This window comes from Hypomesus nipponensis, chromosome 13, assembly GCF_054491055.1.
Source record: "Hypomesus nipponensis isolate SF chromosome 13, ASM5449105v1, whole genome shotgun sequence".
Taxonomy (NCBI): Eukaryota; Metazoa; Chordata; class Actinopteri; order Osmeriformes; family Osmeridae; genus Hypomesus; species Hypomesus nipponensis.
In genome coordinates, this window is record NC_140373.1 from 18,399,662 (window position 1) to 18,416,961 (window position 17,300).

The following is a 17,300-nucleotide window of genomic DNA, read 5'->3' on the forward strand; positions in this document are numbered from 1 at the left end:
AGATGATGTGGTCCTGTTGGCTTCATCGGGCCGTGACCTTCAGCTCTCACTGGAGCGGTTCGCAACCGAATGTGAAGCGGCTGGGATGCGAATCAGCACCTCCAAATCTGAGGCCATGGTTATCGACCGGAAAAGGGTGGAGTGCCATCTCCGGGTCGGGGAGGAGATCCTGAACCAAGTGGAGGAGTTCAAGTATCTCGGGGTCTTGTTCACGAGTGAGGGAAGAATGGAGCGCGAGGTCGACAGGCGGATCGGTGCGGCGTCCGCAGTGATGCGGGCTCTGCATCGGTCCGTCGTGGTGAAGAAGGAGCTGAGTCGAAAGGCGAAGCTCTCTATTTACCAGTCGATCTACGTTCCTACCCTCACCTATGGTCACGAACTATGGGTAGTGACCGAAAGAACGAGATCGCGAATACAAGCGGCCGAAATGAGCTTTCTCCGCAGGGTGTCCGGGCTCTCCCTTAGAGATAGGGTGAGAAGCTCGGTCATCCGGGAGGGGCTCAGAGTAGAACCGCTGCTCCTCCGCGTCGAGAGGAGCCAGCTGAGGTGGCTCGGGCATCTGATTAGGATGCCTCCTGGACGCCTCCCTGGTGAGGTGTTCCGGGCACGTCCCACTGGGAAGAGGCCCCGGGGAAGACCCAGGACACGCTGGAGGGACTATGTCACTCGGCTGGCCTGGGAACGCCTCGGGGTCCCCCAGGAAGAGGTGGTGGAAGTGGCCGGGGAGAGGGAAGCCTGGGCCTCCCTGCTTAGGTCGTTGCCCCCGCGACCCGATCCCCGGACAAGCGGAAGATGACGAGACGAGACGAGACTATGACATTAATGCGATTAATCGCGATTAAATATTGTAATCGTTTGACAGCACTATTTTTTTATCTTCACTAAATAGCTAATTAGTTGTTCCAGTTAGTTTATTGAAGTCAGGCTTGGGGGTCTTACACCAGCCTTTCTTTTATTGTTTCTTGGAGGTCTGGGTGTTTTTATCCCACCTTCCTACCTTCACTTAACCCACTGGGAACAACGGTAATACTCAGCGATGGATATGTGGCTGGCCTGTCCCGTACTGCGATGGTCTGCCTTACGGGCCCTTTTAAACAAAAGTCACCAGAATAGAGGCTACTGCAGTCTGTTCCAAACTCTGGGCCAGACCTGTAGAATCAAACCAATTATATAATGCATGTTGCCAAGACATGCCAAGGAAAAAAAATAATCTTTGGGGCTGTATTAGTGATTTGGTGATCTGCCAAATTTTCAGTTTATCAGCTGAAAAGTCTCAGCTTTTCTGAGTATGTGTGTGCATTTGTATTAATCAAAGATAATTAGCAAGGAGTTTTATCACTCTAATTCAGTATATACATTTATGAAATGTCACACAAATCGTTGTCTTTAAACTGGATGTCTCAGGTTTCTGAAATGTTCAAAAATTGCTTTGTTTTAGCTTATGAACAATGCTTGGCGCAAACTTTGCCTCTGATGCCTCTTTCCCAAGCTCGTTAAAAATTCCTTCCTTCCTTATCTATTTGTAGCTCCGTACATCACAACACAACTCAATGATAGCAACAACAGGCAAAAAGGCACAGAGAGAGAGCGTGATTATGTGTGTGTGAGTATGTGTGTGCGTCGTGTGTAAATGTGTGTGTGCAGGGGGTGTGTGTAGATGGGTGGTGTGAGAATGGGGTGTGTGTAGATGTGTGGTGTGAGAATGGGGTGTGTGGGTGGGTGTGTTTGTGGGTGTGGGTGTAGGAGGAGTGGGGAAAGAGAGAGAGCTGGTAGTGTGCGTGTGTGTGTGTGTGTGTGTGTGTGTGCGTGTGTATGTGTGTGTAAGAGGAGGAGTGGAGAGAGTGAGAGAAAGAGAGAGAGAGAGAGAGAGAGCTGGTAGTGTGTGTGTGTGTTTAGGAGAGGAATGGTTATAGGACTGTGTGTGTGTGCGTGTGTATGTGTGTGTAAGAGGAGGAGTGGAGAGAGTGAGAGAGTGAGAGAGAGAGAGCGAGCGAGAGAGAGACAGAGAGAGAGAGAGAGAGAGAGAGAGAGAGAGAGCTGGTAGTGTGTGTGTGTATAGGAGTTAGGAGTGAGGAGAAGGTAGTTAGGAGATAGGATGGGAGAGAGGAGGGGAGAGAGGAGGGGATAGGTTAGGAGTGAGGATAAGGGAGTAAATGTGTGTGTGTGTAGGGGGTGTGTGTAGATGTGTGGCGTGAGAATGGGGGATGTGTGTGTGTGTGTGTGTGGTTAGGAGGAGGAGTGGAGAGAGAGAGAGGAGAGAGAGAGAGAGAGAGAGAGAGAGAGAGAGAGAGCTGGTAGTATGTGTATCGGTGTGTATAGGAGTTAGGAGTGAGGAGAAGGGAGTTAGGAGATAAGACAGATGAGGGGAGAGAGGAAGGGAAGGAGGAGGGGAGAGAGGAGGGGAGAGAGGAGGGGAGAGAGGGGATAGGAGTGAGGAGAGGAGAGGAGAGGAGAGGAGAGGAGAGGAGAGGAGAGGAGAGGAGAGGAGAGGAGAGGAGAGGAGAGAGGAAGGATCTCAACCCAGCTCGGGAGAGTAAGATGGGCGTGGCCACTCGGTTGGTGGCAAGTGAAATTGAGAGAAAGAAGGAGGGGGAAATCGGAGGGGTCAGCACGCAGAGATCAAAATGTACGCAGATGGCAACTGAAGCCGAAGTTCAGACAATCTCCCCACACAACTGTATCTGTGCTCAACTGTTCCAGAAATCCACCTGTTATGTGTCTCCGATCTTAGAACTCTCAAACTCATGATACACTGAACCAGATTTCCGCCGGGTCTCACACAGCAATTTGTCCGTCGTTTATCTATAACTTTATGGTGTGTCTGTCGGGGGCAGAGTAACGTTTATCTGCCGATTTTTCAGACCTTTCTTCTTGACCCAACTCCATCTCCCAGCCTGAGTGTCGCGGAACGTCTGCCCTCCCCACGCCGCACGGACCAAATTACACAGATACACCGAGTTTCACCGGCCTTTCTCTAAAATATACTTCTTCGGGTTTAGGGAGAAACTATTACATCCCCTGGGGCGACTGGCGGTTTTAAACAATTTCATATACTTTAAGGTTGGACACAAACACTTGGAAAAAATATATCAGCCTATTTTTCTACGTTTCCCGTTATATAACACTTATATTTTAGTAACACAAAGGTATCTCTCATACATCAGAAATATGGTGTTCCGCCTTTAGTACAAATAATACTTATATTTTAGCTCCCTATTTTTCCAAATGCTCTTTGGTTTGCAGTTATTTTAAAACAAAATAAGATTACAAAATCCTTACGAAATATCGGGGATTATTAGCCAATATTTAAACCACTTTACATAAATCTATTCTTTAGTTCACCTGCTGCCCCGTCCAAGAAGACGGACAGCGTCTATCTACCGGCCGTGTCTCTCTCGGGGAGCCACCGCTGCTCCGAGTCTCTCTCGCCTGCTACACTCAGTTATCTCACAGCCAATTACCTTCAACCGCTTTCCCTTTCCTGGCTGTATATTTATAATGCTGTGCAAAGCGCAGCCTCACTTTGTATTTTTCTCTCTATTTCAACAACCTACTATACAACACTTTGTTACTTTTGTCGAATTATCTACTCAGCAAATTTACAAGCATTAAACAAGTTGGCATTCTGGCCAACGGTGTTATCTATCGCTATTCCAGCGATGCGCACGGTTTCCTATCTAACAAAGTACTTTGATTCTCTTTTCCTTTAAGTGAATAAGCCGGCTCATAACAGAGCTAGTGCCCAGCTCTGAGGAACTCCTGTCCTTTATGGGAATCAACTGTACAACACCTTTACAACATATTATTTTAAACACTAAAATCAGCTGTACAACACCTTTACGACATATTATTTCAAACACTAAAATCAGCTGTACAACACCTTTACGACATATTATTTCAAACATTAAAATCAGATGTACAACACCTTTACGACATATTATTTCAAACACTAAAATCAGCTGTACAACACATTAAGACATATTATTTCAAACACTAAAATCAGCTGTACAACACCTTTACAACATATTATTTCAAACTCTAAAATCAGCTGTACAACACCTTTACAACATATTATTTCAAACACTAAAATCAGCTGTACAACACCTTTACGACATATTATTTCAAACACTAAAATCAGCTGTACAACACCTTTGCAACATATTATTTCAAACACTAAATTCAACTGTACAACACCTTTACAACATGTTATTTACGATACTAAAATTGCTTGTTTTTTTCCTTAATAGACTCTTGTCCGGAGACAAAATATAGCCAACTAAACTTATTTTCTACACACGGACGACCCAAGGTCCCTGAGCCTCAAGTGAGTGCTCACAAATCACAAATATGCACTCCAGCGCTCAGGGCAGATGGCTCCAAGTCAAGCGCTCAGCAAAGATTAGTCACACAGTATGATTAGTCTACTCTCGGCGTTTGGCAGCTATGGCAAGCCAGATTAAACAAAGTGCGAATATTAAACAAGCGAGAAGCCAGCAAATTATAGCTGAGCGAGATATTAATCAGTCATTCTTTCTTTTAACAAGACATACAATATACATATAGGGCTAAGTTTTTGCATCAAACTCCGGTTTCCATGCGCTAAAACTTTCAGTCCAATTTAAAGAAATAGGGTTTTTGACAAAAGGAGACCAATTACCAAAACTGGGCGGATCCAAACACCATAAACGCTCAGAATTTAAGCAGATACTAAAAAGAAAAAACTCTGCTTACCTTATATATTTTTTCAGTGGCCACTGCGTTTATTTGAAGTGCTTGTCCCTCCAGACAGGACTGGTCCTATCCCCTTTGTCGCCAATTGATGAAGTTAAATTCAACGTACTAAGTCTTGTATCAAAAGTTCTATAAGTTTGAAACAGTTCAGGAAATCCGACAGAGTTTGATGCAAAGTGTTTTATTAGATTTAAAAAAAAAACGTGAGCGTGATTCTGCAGAACCAGACTGAAGAAATCCTCTCCAAACACTCTATTTTATATAAAAAACCTTGTCAGTTCTGTAAGTTTACTATTGGTACAATATTTGTTTTGTCACAATTAATTGTATTTCTTATTGGATCTCTCTGAGAGATTCAGATTGCAGGTGCATGAGAATTCATCTATTTTTTGTAGACCTTCTCTGACCTTGACGCCAGTCACACTGGGCGCCGGCCTCATTATTGCTGGGTCTTGTAGTTTTTCTTATGATAGGAACTTGCTCACATAGATTTATCTCACACCCATCCACAATCATCCAGATTAACACTTTGGGCTTAATTTTCCTTCTAAAACTGGTTGTTCCCATCCTTGATTGTGATTGGCTATATTGCGTTCCATGCCGTTGTAAAATCCAGCATAACCTCACAGGTTGTCCTCATAACATTCTTTAACATTCCATATTACTGCGCATCGAATATTTCAAATTGAAAAAGACGGCAAAGGTGTCCATCTGGCTGTTGCGTGGCAACGATTTATGTAGGAACTATACTTTGTAGTAGCGGAAGAATGACGGTTTATTATTAAGCTATTGTTTAATTTTTATAATTGTTTTTATTGATGAAACCATATCAAATATTTGTAGTAACAGTTTTATAAAAGCAATAAGCCCCGCGAGTCCGTGGTTTACGCTGATTTTACTCCGCTTCGCGTCGTGCCTAACAACTCCCCTTACCTGTTCTAAAATCAGCGTAAACCACGGCCTCTTGGGGCTTATTGCTTAATTCTATATTTTAGGGGAAATACTAAACAGTCAACAACTTTGAATCAGGCTTTTTCAGTAGTGTAACATATAAAGGTATATGATATAACATATACAGATATAAATAGTATAAGTATAAAGTATAAAAGTATAAAAGTGATTAAATGGCATTCTTCATCATAAAATCCATACTCATTCTTCATCTTCATAATTACAACAGTGTGATATAATTCCACTTCACTCCTTCAAAAAGTTATGTAACAATGATCTGCAGTGAGCTTGTAAAATGTTGTAGAATGGTAGGCCTATACTGTTGTCATGTCAATCAATTACGATGTCATAAGGACATAGGATTAGCCTTGTGCCACATGAAACATGGCACATTCAAGCAAATTTGTGGCAAAGTCCGCAAATTCAACCACGTCACCAAAGAGTGCCTGGGTTGAATTTGTTTTCAACAAACAACATATTACGTTGCTCTGATTGGTTGTAGGTCTAACCAATTGAGCGAAGAGGCATTTGTTTTACGAGTTCGGTTGAAACACGCCCAGTAGTCACAGCCCAACGGAGAGTTATCAGACTCATGTTCTGACTAGAATTATGAGTATGACAATGTCAGGCTTACTCTTTTTTTTAAGGGGGTTTTCGGCACTTACGCACTAAAATCAGCGTAAACCACGGCCTCTTGGGGCTTATTGCTTAAATATATGTTGTTGCTGTTAGTTTGTCAACACTTTCCTGTAGTCATATAATTTTTTTCTGTACATTTATTTTTGTGTACTGTATACTATTGTGACATTGTTTGCATTATGTATGGGTAATCTCCCTCTCTCCGCACTGTGTAATATTGTTTGTTATCTTTTGTGCAAAGGTTTTCAATCGAATCGACTTTTGACAAATTATAATTGTGTTGGCTATTTGTTTTAAAACCTTTCCATTTTGGTAATCTGACAAATATTTGATCCTGGGTACATAATACATGATAAAGCTTTCATCCAATTTATAAACAAAAGACTGCAGTTGCTGAATCTAATACTTTTATTTATATTACTTGTTTGACCAATTTGATTTTGGAAAAAAGTTTAACCTTTTTAGTTATGAAGAGGAGGGGGGGATTCCGGTTATTCCACTTATCACTACAATGGTCATAACTTTTAAATAAAAGGATATATTTGCTGTTCTACACTGCCCACATACTTATGTATATTTCATATGCTCTAAGTTTTCCTCTATCTTGTAATAAAAGTGGTTGAAAATTAAGTTGTATGGACTGAGGTTATTGTAAAAATTGCTATTTGAAATCTTCTTGATAAAGAATGATTTTCCTTAAATAATCACGCATACATTTATGTAATTAGAAAGCCCTTCTTTTCAATTTGGTCTAAACAGTTCAAGTGTGTGATTTAATACAACAATGAATACAAATATGAATATGCAAAGCCTATGAATGTAGCCTTTTTACCGTCCTTGTGCTACCTGGTGTTTCAAATGTCAAACTGCATCCCGAGTGTTTGTATCATTGACTTAAAAAAATATTTTACAGTCGTTGGTTTGTATCCAAGTCAAATCCATTTTATGTATCCCACTAGGAGAAGTTTGTTTGTAGACAGGTCTTAAAACACATTAAATCCATCATAAATACTACATAAACAGCATATCTGACACCACGCAGAGACTACAACACAATACAGTACCATCACTAAATGTTGAAACCCAGGAATAGTTTCCGTTAATGAATACTCAGTGTCATTCTTTTATGCATATTTAGCCTCCCAATAGCAAAACAAACAAAAGCCCCAAGTCTTTTAGTCTGTGGGTGGAAACTAAACCACCTTCCTGAAGGCAAAAGCTCAAACTCTCCCTTCAGGGGATGGTCAGTACAAGCCAATATGGCCTGGGTCTTCCTTAGAACCTGCCGAACATAAAGCTCAGAGAGCCGAACTTGGTTTACCCCAATGACTTTACTGGCCCCTCTGACAAGCCGATCAAGCCTTTTCTTATTCGCCAGATTCAGATTCCCAAACCACACCAAAACACAAAAGGTCAGCACCTACTCAATAAAAGTTCTATAAAACAGAGTCATCATTTTGGTGCACACCTTAAAAGAGTTCCTTTTTCTCAGGAAATAGAGACATTGCTGTACCTCTTAGAGATGGCATCTGTGTTGGTCTGAAAGCACAACCTGTTTTCAAACAAAGCACCCAAATATTTATAATTCTCAACCAAATCAATCTCAATCCCCTCAATAGAATCTGGGAATGGGCACCGACCTCCTGAAGTCAATTATCACATCCTTGGTCTTTGACAAATTCAGTTCAAGGTGAAACTCCTTACACCATGACACAAAGTCATTGACAACCAGCCCATGAACCAGATCCCTGACCCCTCCCTTCAGCAAGCTGACTATGGCCATGTCATCTACAACCTTTATGATGTGTCTATTCTCACACTTACTCTGGCAACTATTTGTGGAGAGAATATAAAGAAGAGGAGAGAGTACACAACGTTGTGGTGAGCCAGTGGATGAATGGAGCGTCAATGACATATACTAAACAAGGCACATGAAAGATAAGTCAATCAATCAACAAACAAATTAATAAATAACAAAAAGTCACCTTTGTAACCTGGGAACCCTCTACCTTGCTTTGGTAAGTAACCGTTAACATTGTGCTGACTGGCCTGCACTGAGTGATCTACTCTTATTTACTTTATCAATGAAAAATTGAAAGTTCGATACGTTTACCTCACTGCATTATTTATGTAGAATACCTTAAAGGGGTCATAGAATGATTTTATCGGGTATTTCACATTGTTCCCTAAGGTCTCCAAATAGGGTATGTAACATTGGTTGGGCTGAAAATGGCCCAGGTGCTGTTCTATTCGCCCTGATGCAACCCTGTGAAATCGCCCTAGAATGAAATGGGAGAGGTTTTCTCTCTTTTATGGTATGCTCATAAATATATAGATGGACTGTGCGTTGATTGGTTGGTTTACAACTAGCGAAGCTGCGGAGCAAAGACGCAACATGGCTAACAGCACCTGTTAGCTGTAATACTAGTGTAATACCTGCACTTCAGTGTCGTAGACTAAGCATAACTTTGTATTAAGTTTGTTCGTAGCACTGTAAGCAACATAACATTTATTAATTTGCTGAATGTAAAATTTGGGGTGTGACAAAGGTACAGACCAGAGCCAAATAAGGTGGAGCCACCGAGTTGACGTCAACTCTGTGTTTTTTTGGAAACCGTCCGTTTTACAGTGGCAGTTTCAAATTGTGAGATTTGCATAGGAAAGAGATGTCAATGGGAATTGGGAAGTTCTCTGTATGTCCATTTTACCCACTGAACTGTCGTTATTCAACTATGACAAGGTAAACCCAGTTTTGCATTCTATGATCCCTTTAAGGTTAAATTGAGGGTGAGAAACAGAAGGAGTGGCCAACCAACTGTGGACCCTGGGAATAGGGTGGTTCAGCTACCATACATAAACTTCATGAGGGAGTCAGGTGTTGGTGGGATAAGCCCGAGGACCCTGCCAAGCAGAAAACAATTAACTCAGACTCATTTGCGAGTGACAGTGTTATTTTAATCACTGTAATTGTGTTGGATGGATAGGAGATGTCCCATTAGTTCTGCGTCAGGAAGGAAGACTCACACTCAAACACCAACGGCGGTGCAGCTGCCATGCAAGGCGCTAGCCTGCCCATCGGGAGCAACCATGAAAGAGGAAGTTATTTTTAACTAGGGAAATGTACTATAGAACATTTCAAACATGGAAGAAGTTCGACACACAACAAACACAGATTGACACTGCAGTAGCGAGAGCCGTGACGAGCAATGGATCGATAATTTGATAAAAATGGCTGCCTGTTTTATGATTGAATCAACTTACAAGGATCTCAATCACCGTCTGCATCACAGACATGGGCACTATTCTAGTATGAGCTAAAAAGGACAGAAGATCACTTGAAATCAGTATTTGGACATTTAAATTCCTAGAAATAAACAGACTAGTTAAGCATATAATGTATTGTTTATTTAGTGTATAGTAAATATGCTTGGGAGGTTTGAAAAAAATGTGTGTTCTTCTGTCCCAGGTGGTCTGTGGTGGTGAGGCAGTGGATGAGCTGCACACCGACCCATGGTGTGTTCCCAGAGGTGAAGGGGAGGGGCTGGACCACTGCAGCCAATGGTGGAGCAGAATTCCCTCCAGAGTGGGCAGGTCTTTGCCAAACCGCCTCCTTCTGTAGGTTCATATCTGAACCTGATCTGAAGAGAGAAAAGGAAAGAGAGAAAGACAGATAGCAGAGAATATGAGAGGAGTGGAGGGGATTGTGGTCAGCTAGATAAAGACAATGTGTGTCTCGGGTGAGTGTGCATGTAGTTTCCTGCGTGTGGATGAATGTCTTACGGCTTGGAAATCCCAGTGAGATATCTTTGGCTTGATCCTCTAGTAGATGTCTTCCTCTCTCCTGGTGTTACGTACACCATAGGAACATGCCTGTACTGTATGTATGTATGTAGCGGTGTGTTGGTCTTCCCTTCTGTTTCTCCACACTAGCATCATTCATTCAGGTGTCCATTTTCCATGGACTTTTCAGCTTCATTCATCTCTGTTCAACAACATTCACACGTCTGTTCCCATCCAATCCGGTGTTCATCTGTCTCCATAAGAACCTTGTTCAAACCTTCCATTGACAGCTTTTCTGGATCCAGGGTCTGTGCTCTGTGATCTGTAATTGTTTTCTACAGGATTTTGTATTATTCCAGACACGGGTTTGTGAGTATGAACTTGTGAACACACTCACCTTGACCTGATCCTCAGGGAGATATCCTCCTCTCTCCTGAATTTTTTTTTTTTGGAGGGGGGACGGGGACGTCTGGAGGGCGACTGGGGGAGAAAGGGACAATGGGGAGGTCTGGAGGACGACCGGGGGGCAGGGACGAAGGCCAGGGCAGTTCTGGAGGCCGGCCAGGAGGCAGGGTGAAAAGCCGGGGCCCTCTGGATGTGCAGAGGTGCTCAGGGGGTCGGTGGTGGTGACCAAGGCTGGGCTTCTTATGTGCACGGAGCTCTGGGGGTGCTGGAGTCGACCAGGACTCTGCTGGGGGCTCAGGAGGAGCAGAGGGCTCGGTGCTGGGCAGCACGGGCACCAGGACTCTGGGAAGCACAGGCACCAGGCCTCTGGGCAGCACAGGCACCAGGCCTCTGGGCAGCACAGACAGAGGTCCTCTGGGCAGCACAGACAGAGGTCCTCTGGGCAGCAGTGCTGTATCACTCATTTCTGGGATGGTGGACACAGCACGGGCCCTGGGGAGAACAATATTACTCACTCATGGCCTTTCTCAGAATCAATGCTTCATCTATAAACTCAGTTGATGAGGTTCAAAGTTTAGGAGGTTTACCACTGACCTGCCAAGTTCTGTCTCCCTTTCCATGTAGCCCTGCTTCTCCTCTGGGTCCGTGTCTTGGCCGCATCCCACTGTCAGTAGTAGGGGATGGACACAAAAGCAGGGAAAAGCAAGACAGGATTAAAACAACAAAGTAGTTATTTACCAACCTCTAGAAAGGTTGATTGGAATGAGACACAGGAGTGCAGGGAGCCTGGAGAGAGAGACCAAGACCAGAACACACACGCACGGAGACAGACAGAAAACACGAGGGGCAAGGAAGACCAGGAGAACTTAAACTGGTGCATGGCTGTGACTGTCTGTGTTTGTGTGTCTTACCTCTTCCATGTGGACCATGTGGAGTCATTGTTGTGGCAGTGGTGTTTTTAGGGGACACCTCGGGGCTCCTGGTATCTACCCTACACCTCTTGGTGTTGCCCTGGGACAGGGAGAGGGAGGACGAAGACGAGGAGTCCTCAAGGGACTGTGCCGTCAAACACTCCCTGTCTCTCTTCCAGCACTCTCTTCCTCTTCCTCTCCCCTCCTCTGCTGCTCTCTGCATCTCTTCTTTCCTTTCTCTTTCTCTTTTTCTGTCTCCCTGCTTTCCTCTCCTCCTCTGGATGCAGCCACGGGTGGAGAAGGACTTCCTCTAGAGTAGGCCGGTCTTCGGGGCACTTTGCCAAACACAATTTCAGCAGGTTCTTACATTCTGGAGAGAGAATGAAAGAGAAAGAGAAAGAGAGATAGCAGAGAATATGAGAGAAGTGGAGGAAACTGTGGTCAGTTAGATACAGACAGAAAACATGTGTGTGCCTCTGTTTGAATGTGTATGTTTATTTTTCTCGTCTGCGTGTGGATGCGTGTCTTACGGCTGGAAAACCCATCCATGGTAGGGATAGGATCACAATGAAGGACGTGGTCGGGTGTGCGAAAGGGGAATATCCCAGACAGCACGTTATATAACAGTACCCCCAGCTGCCAGACAGCGGACGGAACCGCCTGGTAGGAACCATGGAGGTACCATTCAGGAGGGATGTACATTTTGGTCCCTGACACACACACACAAAACAACCTTAGTTAAACCGCACACGGAAGTGTGTGTCCCATAGGGTGCAATTGCAACTGAGTCCCTTCTTTATTTCTGCTCAAGTCCTTGTGTTTGTCATCATGGTAAATCTTCGATGATATATTGCTTTTTAATATCGATTGTGGGGGGTGGGGGGGGGGGGCAGAGAAAATACAACAGTAGGGAACGTACCAAGGAACTCGGTGTAGGGTGCTTCTTGAATAATGCAGCCACAGCCAAAGTCCAGAACCCTAATCCGTGGAACTGCAGATCCGGTCTCGACCAGAAGGTTCTCTGGCTTAATATCTCGGTGGAGGACACCCCAAGAGTGAAAATTGACCATGGCCTCAACCAGCTGCCTCAGGATGATCTACAGAAAGAGAAAGAGACCGAGAGAAAGACGGAGGACAGTTGGGAGAGGGAGGGCAAATGGTGATGAATGTTGACTTTCACAAATAGCTCTTTGGAGGTGGATGGCTGCGACGAGCTTGTCTGCACACACTCACCTTGGCCTGATCCTCTGGGAGATATCCTCCTCTCTCCTGGATATAGTCAAACAGTTCCACGGCGGGTACAGGCCTCTCCAGAACTATAATGAGCTCTTGGTCCAGCTCGTACCAGTCCAGCAGCTCCACTGCGGCCTGACCGTCTCCAAACCTGGCCTCACCCCTCACCCCCTCACTCCTGGCCTTCTCAGCCATGTCTGCCCCACCCTGTCCTACAATCAGTAGGAGCACCACCTCCAGGGGGAGCTGGCGGAGCTTCCCACGCAGGGTCTTAAACACAGAGAACACAGACAACCAGTTAGAGTTCATGCTGCAATAGGGATGTTATCTGTTTTGAAGACTAGTTTTAGATGACAGGTAATTCAGAATGAGAATCTAAAATGGAATACATGAATTGTAAAAGGGGGATTGGTCCACTCACCACAGTTGTATTGATCACCTTATCAATGGGAACATGCTTGACTGCCACCTATCGAAAGAGATGGGTGGGGCGAAATACAACATGTTGATTTATAAAAATGATATACTGCTCTGTGTGTGAGTATGTGTATATTTTTCTATGTTTGTGTTATGTCATTCTTACAGGCAGATTGTCATCTATACGGAGTCCAGCGAAGACTGAGCCAAAGCCACCTTGGCCCAGACAGCTCAGTTCCACGTACTTCTCCTCAAACGACCCTAGAGAGTACACACACATTCATGAATAATGAATATTTTTGCCTATCCATCTATCTCAGTTTTTCTGTCTTTATTATTATGTATGTTTAAATCTAGCTACCTTAGCTATCGTCTTTAACTATGTTGTTACTATATGCATCACTATGTACCTATAGTCATTTAATTGAATGTTTTGTGTTCTACAATATTCTAAGGCATTTGAAAAAAAATACTACAGCAGTCAATATGGTCATACTCACTCATGTTTCAAGGTGGGAGTGCATTGATATACACGTTATTTTGATATCATTACTATCTATTGAGTTAATTAACATTTGACTTTTTAAAAGCAATGTAGCATTGATCTGCAGTGAGATCGTAAAATGCAGACGTAGTTTTTTGTAGAATGGCATGCTGTTGTCGTGGAATCATTATGATGTCAAATATTTAGGATTAGCCTTGTGCCTCTTGAAACATGGGAAATTCAATAAAATCCCCAAGAAAGTGACATTCACATCAGGTTAGATAACATTGTAAAACATAAAACAATCATATAGGTACCCTACAATCCAGCTCCATAGAATATATTAGTTCAATGGGTGTGCCATGAGAAGTGGGAATAAACAAGGTGCACTATTTATTTACATAAAACCCTTTTCTCAGACAAATGAGTAGCCAATGTATTTAACATGTACTAAGATCCTTAGCTACTCTTTGATACAACCTCCCAACCTTTCTCTTTTTATCAAAGTTTTTTTTACCTTGACACTTTGTGTCAACACTATCAGACACCTAAAACCTAAAATAGTTCATATTTTAGTCTGATGGTGGTGACGGGGCGATGACGGACTTGACATTCATAGTGAAGTTATCGTGTTTTTGTGGTTTTCAAGTCATTTTAATGATATGATGTATAAAAATGGTGCTTAGTGTTTTCTAATAATGTACAAGCACTAAATGTGACATGGCAGAGTGTAAATCAGACGGGGGTGACATGTGATGATGTTGTACAATATTTGAAGGCATTACTACAACAGTTAATATTGTAATACTCACTCATTTTGAGGTGGGAGAGTGCATTGATTTGTAAGGTTATCGTTGAATAATTATTATCTAGTAAGTTCATAAGAAAATTGACTAGAAATGTAGACTACTTCAAAAAGTTTGCAGCAATGATCCTGGTGGTTTTAAAATGATGCACATGTACAGCTTTGTGGAACTGTATGCTGATGTCATTAAATCTATTATGATGTCATAATGACATAGTGTCAACCGTGTGCCCCAAGGCACATGGCAAATCCAATACTGTCCACAAGGAATTTACATCAAAATCAGGTTAGATAAAATAAAAGGAAATGAAAATAATATAGGCCACCTACAATCCAGGCCCATCGGATATACTTGTGGTGTGAGAAGTGGGACTAAATAGGGTGCAATATTGAAAAAAGAAAACCACCTGCTCAGACAAATTGTATTTAACATGTGATGATTGTGTTGACACATGAGGTGTTTCTTTCACAAAAGACATTCATTTGACATTTAGTTTTTTTCTGTTGAGGCTACATGCTAATAGAGCCTAAATTAGGAGAATAAAATCAAATCTAAACATTTCCAATCGTTTCCGCAGAATTTGCAAGAGGGGGTTGACATCATGATTGTGACAACAGGGAATATTAACATAAAGGTTTAAAATATTAAAAACGATCCAGACCCTGTCCGACACTGATGCACTCTGCAGAGGTGGGTTGTGGCAAGGAGTTCTTCAGTCTGACATCACGGGCACTGCATAAATACTGACAATGTAAGATTCATAGTATCGCAATGAGTTGGCTCTGAAGAAACTATGGCTCTGAGGTTGGCCTGTGCAGTATGTTATCAAATAAGGGCCAAACATATTTAGCATCTGTAGGAAATATTTGCATCTGTAGAAAAGTTTTGCAATCTGTAATATCTTTTGAAATCTGTCATATCAGATTGACACTGCAGTAGCGAGAGCGGTGACAAGCACTGCAACAGATCACTTGATAATGGCTGCCTGTGTGTCATCAAATTAAATGATCAACATCTCAATCACCGTCTGCATCACAGACATGGGCACTATTCTAGTATGAGCTAAAAAGGACAGAAGATCACTTGAAATCAGTATTTGGACATTTAAATTCCTAGAAATAAACAGACTAGTTAAGCATATAATGTATTGTTTATTTAGTGTATAGTAAATATGCTTGGGAGGTTTGAAAAAAATGTGTGTTCTTCTCTCCCAGGTGGTCTGTGGTGGTGAGGCAGTGGATGAGCTGCACACCGACCCATGGTGTGTTCCCAGAGGTGAAGGGGAGGGGCTGGACCACTGCAGCCAAGGGTGGAGCAGAATTCCCTCCAGAGTGGGCAGGTCTTTGCCAAACCGTCTCCTTCTGTAGGTTCATATTTGAACCTGATCTGAAGAGAGAAAAGGAAAGAGAGAAAGACAGATAGCAGAGAATATGAGAGGAGTGGAGGGGATTGTGGTCAGCTAGATAAAGACAATGTGTGTCTCGGGTGAGTGTGCATGTAGTTTCCTGCGTGTGGATGAATGTCTTACGGCTTGGAAATCCCAGGGAGATATCTTTGACTTGATCCTCTAGAAGATGTCTTCCTCTCTCCTGGTGTTACGTACACCATAGGAACATACCTGTACTGTATGTATGTATGTAGCGGTGTGTTGGTCTTCCCTTCTGTTTCTCCACACTAGCATCATTCATTCAGGTGTCCATTTTCCATGGACTTTTCAGCTTCATTCATCTCTGTTCAACATCATTCACACGTCTGTTCCCATCCAATCCGGTGTTCAGCTGGCTCCATAAGAACCTTGTTCCAACCTTCCTTTGACAGCTTTTCTGGATCCAGGGTCTGTGCTCTGTGATCTGTAATTGTTTTCTACAGGATTTTGTATTATTCCAGACACGGGTTTGTGAGTATGAACTTGTGAACACACTCACCTTGACCTGATCCTCAGGGAGATATCCTCCTCTCTCCTGAATTTTTTTTTGGGGAGGGGGGGGGGGGGGGGACGTCTGGAGGGCGACTGGGGGAGAAAGAGACAATGGGGAGGTCGGGAGGACGACCGGGGGGCAGGGACGAAGGCCAGGGCAGTTCTGGAGGCCAGCCAGGAGGCAGGGTGAAAAGCCGGGGCAGCTCTGGGGGAAGACCTGGAGGCCCCTCTGGATGTGCAGAGGTGCTCAGGGGGTCTCTCACCTTCTTTCTCCCAGTACTTTTTGTTAATCCCTCTCTTAGAGGCGCTTTGGATAAAAGCGTCTGCTCAATGAATACATGTAAATGTAACATCAGCTCTCTCACCAAGAAAGCACAACAGGATGTACTTCCTGTGTCAACTGAAGAAGTTGATCTGTCAAAGACAATGATGGTGAAGTACGGGAGAATTAGACTGCACCTCCCTCTTCCCAGGTAGGCTGTTGTTTCCGCATATACACACTCTTTTCCTCCTGTCTGCATGCTCACATGTTGTGTTACCCTCCCACCCTCTGCTTCTATCAGGCACGCCAGGGGGATCTGCTCGTGCTTCTGCTCAGTCGTGACCCTCAAGGACTCTTCCACCACACCTACAGCCCAGTAACTATCCCATCCTTACCCACTTCATTCAGTCTTGATCATATTCTAGAGAATGACACTCTTGTCTTCACAGGACACTAGGCTCGGCCTCGCTACCAGCCTCCCCAACGTCAGGCTCGGCTGTGCCACCAGCCTCTTCATCCACCGGGCTTGGCATGCTACCAGCCCTATAATTCTAATAAACATCTTCAATGTTCAATTGTTGTTGTGTTATTGCACTAGTAAACGCGTTGCGTTAATGCATTTCTAGTTACTATTGCACATTACAACAGCCATATTTCAATGTTATAGTATTTTGAATAAGACTGACATTTGTTTGTTAAATCTACCTTTGTTTATTGCATGCGCCAAACCCACCAAATCAAATTATTTTGTGTAACCTAAATT

At 43.4% G+C, this 17,300-nt stretch overlaps 2 protein-coding genes across 2 annotated transcripts; both read right to left on the reverse strand.

Annotated features, from left to right (window-relative positions):
- Positions 1–9,966: 9,966 nt before the first annotated feature.
- Positions 9,967–11,576, reverse strand: LOC146260525 (uncharacterized). The gene is made up of 3 exons (XM_084670186.1): positions 11,418–11,576; positions 11,101–11,170; positions 9,967–10,998 (listed from the first exon to the last, which is right to left on the reverse strand). Exons 1-3 carry the CDS (start codon positions 11,443–11,445, stop codon positions 10,512–10,514), a joined length of 585 nt encoding a protein of 194 aa, XP_084526312.1. The 5' UTR covers positions 11,446–11,576; the 3' UTR covers positions 9,967–10,511.
- A 5-nt stretch (positions 11,577–11,581) lies between these two features.
- On the reverse strand, positions 11,582–13,716 carry LOC146260526 (serine/threonine-protein kinase pim-2-like; the record flags this gene model as incomplete). The annotated part of the gene is made up of 7 exons (XM_084670571.1): positions 13,568–13,716; positions 13,234–13,328; positions 13,072–13,119; positions 12,651–12,920; positions 12,337–12,514; positions 11,948–12,127; positions 11,582–11,787 (listed from the first exon to the last, which is right to left on the reverse strand). Coding segments are annotated over exons 1-7 (981 nt in total), but the record flags the coding sequence as incomplete, so codon positions are not given.
- Positions 13,717–17,300: the final 3,584 nt, after the last annotated feature.

Bases quoted from the DNA above. Each gene is read 5' to 3' on its own strand.
- LOC146260525 (XM_084670186.1), bottom strand. From the start codon at position 11,445: ATGACTCCACATGGTCCACATGGAAGAG. The intron at 11,171-11,417 runs GTAAGACACACA...TACTACTGACAG, and splicing joins ACATGGTCCACATGGAAGAG to TGGGATGCGGCCAAGACACG. The intron at 10,999-11,100 runs GTCAGTGGTAAA...TGTTCTCCCCAG, and splicing joins AGGGAGACAGAACTTGGCAG to GGCCCGTGCTGTGTCCACCA.